This window comes from Rattus rattus, chromosome 5 (assembly GCF_011064425.1).
Source record: "Rattus rattus isolate New Zealand chromosome 5, Rrattus_CSIRO_v1, whole genome shotgun sequence".
NCBI lineage: Eukaryota > Metazoa > Chordata > Mammalia > Rodentia > Muridae > Rattus > Rattus rattus.
In genome coordinates this window covers 132260773-132271951 of record NC_046158.1, presented here as the reverse complement: position 1 = coordinate 132271951, position 11179 = coordinate 132260773, and the positions used below count along the sequence as shown (strand labels likewise).

At 54.3% G+C, this 11179-nt stretch overlaps 1 protein-coding gene across 1 annotated transcript; it reads left to right on the top strand.

Moving 5' to 3' along the window:
- The first annotated feature begins 256 nt into the window (after nt 1–256).
- On the top strand, nt 257–10848 carry Dusp15 (dual specificity phosphatase 15). Its single transcript, XM_032904456.1, has 7 exons — nt 257–557; nt 1313–1346; nt 2802–2884; nt 5565–5614; nt 6432–6506; nt 7566–7737; nt 8381–10848. Exons 1-7 carry the CDS (start codon nt 537–539, stop codon nt 8654–8656), a joined length of 711 nt encoding a protein of 236 aa, XP_032760347.1. The 5' UTR covers nt 257–536; the 3' UTR covers nt 8657–10848.
- Nucleotides 10849–11179: the final 331 nt, after the last annotated feature.

Genomic DNA, 11179 nt, shown 5'->3' with positions numbered 1-11179 from the left:
TAATGAGTCCAGCCTCTACCTTTAAAGGGACCCAGGCTGGAGAAGCTAGCTGCTTTGCCCCCAGCCTTAGGCAGGTGCAGGCACAGCCTTAAGCTGGGGGCGACCCGCCCGCCCTAAACGCGGCGCCTGATGGTGCCAGGGTGGGGGGAGCGCCCCGCCCCCACCTCCGGAGGTGGCGTCCCACGCGGCCGCAACAAGCTGCCGTTGTCCCGCGGGCCGTGGGCCCCGCACACTAGGGCTTTGTCCGGCCCCCCGCCACGGCCCACGGGGGAGGGGGGCCCACATGACCGAGAGGGTAGGAGGAGCCGGCGGCGGCGGCGGCGGTGGCGGCGGCAGCGGCTCCATCACTTCCCTCCGGGGCCGGGGGTCAGCGGGCAGCGGTGGCGACTGGACAGGGCTAAGCAAGGTCGCGGACGCTCGGCCCCTGGTTCTCCATCAGACTGCAGGCTCCGGGCCTGGGCCAGTAGGGCAGCTGTGAACCTAGCGCTTTCCAGGCGCTGAGCTGGGGGTGCGCCCCGCCACCCTGCTTCAGGATCATGGGAAATGGCATGACCAAGGTAGGGGGAATCCCCGCTGTGCCCGACGACCCCTGGACAGGTCGCTGACCTTCTGCTCCCACTCCAAGATGTCCAAGATGTATGCCACATCTCTGTCACTCTGCCCTCCAGACTGCATTTGCCTGCCTTTCTGTCTCTGCCTGCGCCTGTCTGTCCTCTGTGCGGACTCTTGACTTTTGCTGTGCCTTTCGCTTGCCTCTCCAGGAGCATGTCTGTCTGTCTGTCTGCCTGTCTGTCTGCCTGTCTGTCTGTCTCATGCATGCATGTGTGTGTGTGCGTGTGTGTGTGTGTGTGTGTGTGTGTGTGTGTGTGAGAGAGAGAGAGAGAGAGAGAGAGAGACTGACAGACAGATGGACAGACTGACAGACAGATGGACTTCTGGACTCTGGAACCTCTCTCTATTTCTCCAGCTCTGTTCTGCATGGCCTTCCACCTGTGCCTGTCTCAGTCCACTCTGTCCCGGCCCCCCTTCCTGATCTCTACCTGGGACTTCCTACTCACGCCAACTCTTCTTTCTACCTGTCCCCAGGCTGACCTCCCTGGCCCCTCCTGTGGTTAATTTGATCCCCTGTTCTTGCATCCTTGTCAGAAGCCCAGACCCCTCATGCAGCACCCAGAACCTATCAGGGAGATGGCTTCCTGAGGTCTCACCACCAATAGAGAAGAGCTGCGGGGTCGGGGGGTTGGGGGGAGGCAGCTACCGTGGGTGGGAAGGGGTGCAGGCTGACCCCTGACCCCTGCTGTCCTTCCTCCAGGTACTTCCTGGACTCTACCTTGGAAACTTCATTGGTGAGCACTGCCCACTCTGTCCCAAGACCATGGCACTCCGCCTGTCCCAGGCCTGTGTCCACTGTTCACGCTCAGGCCCACACAACTTAGATGCTTTCAAGAATGGAGTGTGGGGGAGGGGGATGCCAGGCTGGAAGGAGAAAAGATTCATGTAGGATTGGGAGTGCAACGGCTGGCCTGCCCTAGGCTGGAAAGAGCACTCCCAATTCAGCCTCCCTCCCAAGGTTCGCCAACAGGTTAAAGGCCACACAACAGAAGGCTCTGAGCTCCGCCAACCTCCTCAGCACAAAGCCTGCCAGCCCAGAGGGTTTCTTCCATTAGGTGTTTGTTGAGGTCTGCCTAGGGTTATGGCTTCCCTCGGTGGGAGGCTGTGAACTCTTCTCTGAAGAGGAGCTGGCCCACCAGCTCCTATAAGCAGAATCCTGAGTGGAAGCACCAGTGGCCTCCAGCCAGGGGGTGGCAAGCCTGCAGCTTTCTGCCGTCTCTTTTTTCTCATCTCTCCCACAGTCTTCCATGGGGGGAGGGGAGGGGAGGGGGAGGGGAGGGGAGGGGAGGCCTCCCATCCTGCCATCACCGGCTTCATGCTCACTAGGGAGCCAGAGCCGAACACAGACCTTTGACTTTGTGGTGGAAAATGTGCTGAAACAGGCTGGCTCAAGGCCTAGGGGCCCAAGGTGGAAAAGTCACGGGGAAGACTCGGGTGACCCACCCTACGGCCCTGACTCCTTCCTCCCTGGAGTCTCCACAGCAGCTCCTGCCACATTGATTTCTGAGTGGATCTGGTTACGTTGTGTGTTAGTCCCATTAGGACAGTGCCATGAAGTTGACCCCAGACTCAGTGCCCAGCCAAAGCTTGCACATAGCAGGCACATGCTGGCACATCTCACTCCCCAGAGATGACCACTGGCATCCCGAAAAGGTGCTTTCCGGGGTTAGGGGTCACGTAGTGTAGATACAGATGCAATTTTTAAAACAAACGGAACCCCACTCTGCATGCCGCTCAGGAAGTGATGTGTCCCACTTAAAACACACACCAGGGACATCCTCATCTATCAGCTCGCAGGGATCGATTTAATTGTCGCACAGGAGTCCAGAGTACGGAGGTACTTATGTCCATCCGGTCCCTTTCTGATGGGCATTAGGTTACTCCAAACATTTAACTGCTTCTGCATCAAACGGCCCTGCAGAGAACACCAGCCTCCATGTGCAGCCCCGCATGTGCACTCCAGATTCCTAGAAGTATAAGTGCTGGGTTGGAGGATGAAGTAGGGATAGGGATACGTCCGGTGGACGCCCCAGAGGTGGGGGAAGGAACACGCAAGCCTGCAGAGGGTGGGCCAAGCGGGCAGGGGAGGGGTGAGAATGCAAGCTGGGCACTGGCTTTTGCTGCAGTTGGTCACTGGGAATAAATAAGTCTCACCTGCCAACTTGGCTCAAGCGGCCTGTTTCTTTCAGATGCCAAAGACCCGGATCAGCTGGGCCGGAATAAGATCACGCACATCGTCTCTATCCACGAATCACCTCAGCCTCTATTGCAGGTACTCCGAACCCTCCGCTCCAGGGCTGGTGGGGGGAGAGAGAGCTGTTGGTCCGGGCTGCCCCTCACCCCACTCCTACTTCCTAGTACTGGAGATAGAGCCTAGGGTGTTGAACATTGAACACGCTAGGCCAATGCTCTGTCCCTGAGCCACCGTCCTTGGACTACCATCTGGACTCATCCATCCTCATTAGGCTGTCTTATCACCCCTGTTTGGGGACTGAGGCCAAGGAGGTAAATGAACTCACCTAAGGTCATACAGTGAGGAAGCTGGCCAACTAGGATTTAAACATAGGCATTCTGACCCTAGGGGGCTTGAATCAATCCTTAATACTAAGACCTTAACGCGGGTCTCATATTAATTCTTTATTTTTTGCACCTACCTGGGCATCCTTCCAATTGCCAAGTGTCTGGATGGTTCCAAACAGAAGATCCTGGGTTCTGTGCCTTGCTGTACAACCTTGGGCTGTGACTTCAGCTCATTGGTACTTTTGATCCCAACTGCCCCAGAGGGCTGTTGGGAGAGTTGCAAAGGTTCTGCTGGATGTAGAAGATACTTCTGTACGCTGTCAGTAAATGGTTGGTTCTGCTCTCTGGAATCCTAAGGAAGAGAGGATGGTTTTAGGACCGAGAGGAAAGAATTAAGAGACTCAGACCACTGGCGCTAGTGAAGAGACCATTTATTCTCCTTGTGACCTTGTGCACAAGACGAGCCGAGCCCAGTCACCTATCTATCAAGTGGAAATCTTACAATAGTACTGACCTCACTGTTTCTCTGAGTCACCTATAGACACTCAACAAAGTCTGATAAAAGATTAGGTTGTTTTTTTTCCAAATACTCTTACCCCAGGCTAGGAAGCTGTCTCAGTAGCTAAGAGCACAGATCCCCAGCACGTGTGTGAAAGCCAGGCATACCCATGTGTGCCTGTGGCCCGGGCACTGGAGGTAAACGGGGATGGGGAGAATAGCACAAGGCTGGGGCCCGAGAGTCTTTTGGACCAGCTGACTGCCACATGGCTGAAAAACATCTCCAGGACCTGTGAGAAAGTCTGTCTCAGGGGAATGAGGCAGAGGGTGAGGGAGCAAGACCCCTGGCCTCAGCATGTGTGTACATAAATGTATGTAGGTATCCCTCCTGTACATACATATGTGCATGTATAGGCATATATACACATACATATACACATTATTTTTCATATGTTTCTGTGTGTATGTCTATTCCAATAAAAGAGACCATTATATTAGATTCTGTGGTATAGGTTGAAAAGGCTCAGGAGATCTAAGATTAAAGAAGCAAAACAAAAAACAGGCTCCATAGGGCTGGAGGGATGGCTCAGTGGTTAGGAGCACTTGTTCTTATAAAAGGTCCAGGTTTGGTTCCCAGGGCCCACTTGGCAGCTCACTGTAACTCCAGTTCTAGAGACGTCCTCCAAGGGCACTGGGCACACAAATGGTACACATGTGCGCACCTGCAGGCAGAATACTCTTTTAAATAAATTTTAAAAAGTGATGACGGACACCTCACGGACTTGCTGTGATGACCTTGGGCCTCAGGTTTTGCTTTGTTTTGTTTTTTAACCTATCCAATTTGATAGTCTCTAAGAGCAGCTGACAATAATCTATGACTTTCATTGTCAATGAAGAAATTTCCAGGCCAGTGGAGTCTGATTTTTGCATTCTAGGGCAGCCTCGCTCTGGAGCACTGGAGTATGTAGTCTGAACAGATTGCATGGGCATGCTTTCCAAGTTATTAATGTGTTTATTAAAGCAATGAGTGCTTAGAGAAAGAGCCCTCCCCCAACACCTCCCCAGCAGCCACTCCTCCCATCGGGGAATGCAGCGGGCAGGGTTTGGACACTACCAGGTGAGCCCACATCGAACACACTGCAAAATGAAACTGCAGATCTTGCAAACAACATGGGATTCCGTGACCTTGGAAGTGTTAGACAGAGATAGGACAAAACCTCCATGGACGCAAGAGGACAGGTCCTTTGTCCTTTAAGAGCCACAGTCAGCAGCAAACCAGGCACCCGAAAGGGGTTGTAACAAAGCATTGAGGGGAACACTTGAGAAAGGGCAGTGAGGGGTATGGGCCAAACTGTCTGCAGTACCCTTGTGAGGAGCCGAAGCAAAGCTAGGCTGCCTGACCAGGTCGTGAAGTTGTTACTGCTGATGCTGTTGTTGCTGGTGGTGGTGGTGGCCGTGGTGGCGGTAGTGGTGTGTGTGTGTGTGTGTGTGTGTCTGTCTGTCTGTCTTTTGAGACAGAGACTTGCTGTGGTAGCCCAGGTTGGCTTCTAACTCATAATCCCCCCGCCTCAACCTCCTGAGTGCCAGGACTCCAAATGGGTGTTTGCTCTGCCTGACCGTTCTTTTCATAATTTGTTCTCTTCAAGAGAAATGAGCTCTGCCCTTTTCACTGTATAACTTTGCAGTCCCTGCTCAGAGGAGAGTTCCTTAAGGAAACACCTTCCCGGTTTGCAAGCCCTCCTGCCCATGTCACCCGTGGGGGAGGACACCGTCTTACACACAGAGCTCGCAGGCTCACAGCCCGGGGACTGGAAAACACTGATGGTCTAGGGAGGGGCTGAACTGGACTGGGGTCACACTGACCTGGGCAGCTCAGGCTGGGGGAGGGGTGCAGGCAAGGCCCCACCATCTGAGTGTGCATTTCCTCCTTGCAGGATATCACCTACCTTCGAATCTCAGTGTCTGACACTCCTGAGGTACCCATGTAAGTTCCCCCTGGATGGGCCAACAGCTGACAGAGCTGCCCCTGAGGTGGGAGTGAGGGCATAGAGTACTGAGGCCAGAAAGCTGTCACAGGGGCATCCTGAGTCTGTTTCAACCATGTCCTTGTCGCATGTCCCTCCCTTATCAGCTCTCTCTAGAGCTTCAGCCTCCTCCCCTAGGACATGGAGAAAGTGTCCTGTCTGTCGGGACTGGGTGTACAGGAGATTTGAGGGTCAGGCTCGACCTGCATCCTGGCTTGCAGTTAAGACACCTGGTTTGCAGCCAGGTTTTGCCATTTACTGCTCTGTGACCTTGGCGAAATCATTTATCCTCTCTGGGCTTCAGCTACACCAAGGCAGGATGTGATGAGTCAAGGATGTTTGCAAAGATGAGGTGACCCGAGTTGAGGATGTGGGACCGTACCTGGTGACTGCAGGGACTCTGAAAAACAGGGTCTTGTTTGGTTCACTAGCACTGGTACCTGGAGTTTGGCATGGACCCTTTGGGGTTCTTCTCCCAACCTACTGCTAACTACTGCCCCAGCTCCTCTGGTTGCAGACCCCAGAAGAATGGCACCCTCACTTTCCTCACACCCAAGTCCTTGTTCCTTGTACCCACCGGAGAGGTGGGGCCGGCCTCTCTTCCTGCCTGCTATGCTGCCTGCCTCCTTTCCAAGCAGTGGCCCCATTCACTGTACACACTGGCTGCACTGAGGACCCAGGGTTGTGGATCCCTTGCTGTCTGTAAGTGGGGAGGAGGCAACTCCCGGGAGGCCTACCCCCCCCCAGCACTGCCTTCCCTGTCCCTCTCTTCTCTAGCAAAAAGCACTTCAAAGAATGTGTCCACTTTATCCACTCTTGTCGTCTCAACGGGGGGAACTGCCTTGTGCACTGGTGAGTCCTCACATGCTTGTCTCTCCTGTGGTGCAGGTCCCCTCCAGCCTGCTGACAGTCCATCACTCATCCAGACAGACCACTCTGAGGCCCATTGCTCCTAGCAGCCAGATGGCCATAGCCCAGCAACTGTGTTTCCCTGAGACTCGGTTTCCTTATCTGTAAAGTGGGGGAGTAAATGTCATGTTGACAGGGCCGTTAAAGGAGCCGGATGGGGTCACATAGGAAGACCAATCGTCCTAGCTTCTGCTTCCCTCCCCTGCAGGCCTTTGAGGCACCAGTGCAGGGCTAGGACTCCGAGTCTTCTCCAGTGTCCCTGACCCAAGGATGCCCCCCATCCCATGGCACCTCACCAAGGGTTCTAGCTGGGGTCAAGGGAATAGCTGTCCCCACATTCAGCCATCCTAACCTCCCCTTCCTCAAACCCACAGCCTATCTTTCACCTCGAGATCTTTGTACGTACTGCCTAAGAATATTTTGTCTTGTTTTTTCTTGCGGTGTGGGTAACTGAACTCAGATCTTAACACATCACACAAGGGCTCCACAATTCACCTACGGTCCCTGCCCCACATTCTGGGCTAACCTTACCTTCCAAAACTCAGCTTGATGTCACTTCCTAGGGATCCTCTCCCATACACCTCTCCCACTCCCACTAAAGAAACCTCTCCACTTATGTGGCCCCAGACTCATCTTGGCTTCCAGCGGTCATCAGTATCTTAAATGGCTACTTTGGCTAGGGGCTGTGTCTCCAGGGCGGCAGAGGCCATGGGTTTATTCCTTACTGTACCCCAGGACCTGAACAAAAAGATGGTCAGGGGATGTTTGTTGAATGAATGAATGAACGAATGAATGACTATTCCAGCCAGCCCCTTGGTGTGATATTGGTTAGAGGAAAGGGAAGTGTCACAAGCCAAATCTTGGAACTTGTGAAGCCAGGCTCCCTGTAGTTGGAGCTCAAGGGACAACATGAAGAAGCCCCAGTAAGGCCAGGGGCTTGGCAGGGAGGGAATATGGAAGGGACTGGGGCGTTCCTGAAGACTGGGGTTGTCCCGGCTCTAGCTTTGCAGGTATATCTCGAAGTACCACCATAGTGATCGCCTATGTGATGACGGTGACCGGACTTGGCTGGCAGGAAGTACTTGAAGCCATCAAGGGCTCCCGGCCCATCGCCAACCCAAACCCAGGCTTTAGGCAGCAACTTGAGGAGTTTGGCTGGGCAAACTCCCAAAAGGTAGGGGGCTGTGCAGGGCTGGGGCTGTGTAAGGCCACGGAAGCCTGGATTCTCCCTTGATTTTGAGCACCCATTGGAGGGGATGTAGCCTGTGCCTCTCCCCTTTCTACACTCTCACTTTGCTCACAGACTCACAATCCTCCTGCCTCCAAGCACTGGGATTGTACCATAGGTCACACCTGACCTGGGTTTTCAGGTTTTGTTTTGTCTTTTTAGCTGAGAACTTGGATGCCTTTAGACCAGACTGTAGCTAACACAGGTGTCCCTAACACAAGGCAATCCAGGGTTTATCCATTGGAGGCCAGGAGGGTGGGAGTGGGGGTGGGGAGTCTGTGTCCTGTTCCACCCAGGGTCTTTTTAAGAGCAAAAGAGTCCCTTCGCTTAGTATTTCTTGGGAGCCCGGTGGTTTAATGCTGTTTGCAGCGGACCAGTCTGGAAAATGGGAGTGTCTTGGTCAGTGGGGGTTCCAGAAGAGGTTAGGACCTGAGTTGAAGCGGGGGTATACCCCCTACCCCCGTGAGGGTTGGGAAGACCAAAGACCGAAGACAGAGAGCGCTTAGATGAGCCACGTATTGGGGGAGAGGTGGAGGTAACAGACGGGTGACAGCTAGACGCTCGCCCCGCTCCTCCCTCCCCGCCCCAGCTTCGCCGGCAGCTGGAGGAGCGCTTCGGGGAGATCCCGTTCCGCGACGAGGAGGACTTGCGCACGCTGCTGCCTCTCTGCAGGCGCTGCCGCCAGGGTCCGGGGACTTCGGCCCCGTCAGCCACCACAGCGTCTTCGGCCGCTTCCGAGGGGACCCTGCAGCGCCTGGTGCCGCGATCGCCGCGGGAATCACACCGGCCGCTGCCGCTGCTGGCGCGGGTCAAGCAGACTTTCTTCTGCCTCCCGCGGTGCCTGTCGCGCAAGGGCGGCAAGTGAGCGCCGTATCCGCCGCTCCGCCCGTCCTGACGCTGCAGCCTTCGCGGGCGGCCGGGCTTCCCGCAGCTGGGACGCACCCAGAGCTCTGGGAGCCTCGCCCCCGCCCCGTACCCACCACGCTTGTCTGCGTCCGTCCTCAGTGTCCGCTCTGTGAGTCTGTGTTCGGCCGGCCTGCTGCAAGCCACTTGGTGCCTTAGACTCGGGAGAAGGATCCTGGGCCTCCGCCCTGACAGGCGAAAGCGGGGAGCAGGAGGGAGGATCGGGTGGGACAGACCGGCCTGGAGGAGATTAAAGAGACGCAGAAGTTGCCTGGCCCGGTGCCTCTGTCATTCCGCAGAGCTTGGGCTCCAGGGCCTGCAGGAGCAGAGCAGGAACAACTTCCAGAGGCCCGGGAAGCACCATTCTCCACCAGTCTCCAGAGCTGAAATCCAAGACCACGCCCTTCTTTGACACCAGCCCACGCCCCCTCCATCTCTCAGGGGCCTGGACTTCTGACACCGCCCTTGTGCCCCTTTTCTCCCGACCCTTCACCTCTCCGAAGCCCCTTCTTTTTCTCTAATTCTCCTTCCCTCTCTGCACAAATAACTGGTCAGTGTGGTCCAATTGGTGGCGTGGCCTTCATGTCACCGTTCACTGTCTGAGGTGGCTTTATCCTCAGGGAGAACACCCAGGCTCAGAGAGGTCAGGCAGCTGGCCCAAGCACACACAGCAAGGGCAGATCATTCCCAGTTGTGACAACAGGGAGGATGTTCCTGGAGAGAAAGACCCAGCAGGATGCAGGGGTGGTGGGACTTTTTTTTTTTTTTTTTTTTTTTAAGGTAACCAAGCCAATAAAACAGTAACCCTATGGGCAAACAGAGGAATGGAGGAATGGGTGTCATCAGAGCTGACGACATGAAAGAGCCCAAGTAGACTCTTGGGACTTCGTAGCTGATGGGGAGGCAGAGGTCTCAGCACCGAGCTGAGCGAATGGTGAAATGAGGGACACCAACCTCCAATTCCTCATTTACTCAAGTGTTCAAGCCGTGAGCCAGGTACTGTGCCGGGCCCTGGGGCTACCACAGTGAGCAAAGAGCTGCCTGTACGCTGCTGACATTCTAGTGGAAAACACCAGATAAAACAGGGGGTAAGGGAGTGGGACCGTCTTGCATCTGGCTGGGGGTGGGGTGGGGGAGCAGTACAAAGGCCCTGAGTTAGGACAGTGTGTAGCAGGCCTGCATCCTCCTCCTGATTGGTTGGTGGCACTGCCGCCTGGCCACTGTTTCCTAACCCTCAGCCACTTAACGAGCCCCTTTGGTGTAATGATCCAGATGCTTCCCTAGCCGAGTATCACCAATACACCTTATCGTAACAGTGAGGGCTCCCTCCTAAGGACCCTGTCACTGTGCTAAACACTGCAGCTCAGCCCATCCTCTTCCCACCCTCCCTAACAGTGCCCCAGGTTATAAGCAGAAGACAGGACTCGGATGTGAGCTCAGACTCCAATATGACTGCAGGGTCCACTCTTCATTATGATCTAGAAATACGAAAGGCTCCTCTGACACAGGGGAGCCGACTGATTAGAAGGATAGAACACCTCACATTGGCTTCTAAAACTGCAGCCCCAGTTAGAGTGTAGATGGGAAAATGTCTACTGACTTTTATTCCTAGTCACCGTTCCCTAAACAATGTATCAGGCACCTGACATTTGCTTCAGATTGGAAGTATTTTTAGAAAAGGGTTCAAAGTACATAGGCGTATTCTTGCCGGTTCTGTGTAATTAGTCCACCACTTGGTTTAAAGGATTTGCCATGCATTTCAACATTCAGTGGGGTCCTGGATCCAGCCCAACATAAATGGACAACTAATTATTACTCTTGTTAATCACATGAAATACCTTGTGCCCATCCCCCACCCCCTAGTTCACAGGTCTGAGTGACCCTGACTGCATGAATACCCTGGGACAGCTGCTGATGTATGGGACCAAGAGGAGGAGGAATAAGAATGCCCTCCCACAGATGCTTGTGAAGGGAAGACCTGACTCCCCACATCTCTCCATGCTGGCTTGAACAGCCACTGCACTAGGGGATTTTTTTTTTTCCTTTCAGAGCCTCAGTTCCACCCCATATACAGCAAGGTCGGGGCAGCCTGAACTACTCAGCATATTTCATAATGCAAATATTTCTTCATAATAAAAAAACACAGACCCTAAAGACTGGTATGGTGGTGTGTGTCTACAATCCAACACTCAGGAGGCTACAGCAGAAGGATTTTGATTCAAGACTAGCTTGGGCTAAATACCCCGTCTCAGCCTTCCCCCACCCCCAATACATTAATGTGAAAATGTTCTCATGTAATTTCAGTGGATCATGAACCCCACCAGGAACGTGTAAATTCTAGATGTAGTTCTCAGCGAGGGCGCAGACATACAGCTATGAATCCTAGCTGTCCCTGGTGATGCCAAAGAGCAGCAGTGTAAGTCATTAAAGGTCCTGAGACCTGGGGTTGGGGATTTAGCTCAGTGATAGAGCGCTTGCCTAGCAA

Excerpts from the sequence above, each read along its gene's own strand:
- Dusp15 (XM_032904456.1), top strand. The coding sequence starts at position 537 with ATGGGAAATGGCATGACCAAG. Across the intron at positions 558-1,312 it reads TGGGAAATGGCATGACCAAG|GTACTTCCTGGACTCTACCT; the intron begins GTAGGGGGAATC and ends TCCTTCCTCCAG. Across the intron at positions 2,885-5,564 it reads CACCTCAGCCTCTATTGCAG|GATATCACCTACCTTCGAAT; the intron begins GTACTCCGAACC and ends TCCTCCTTGCAG.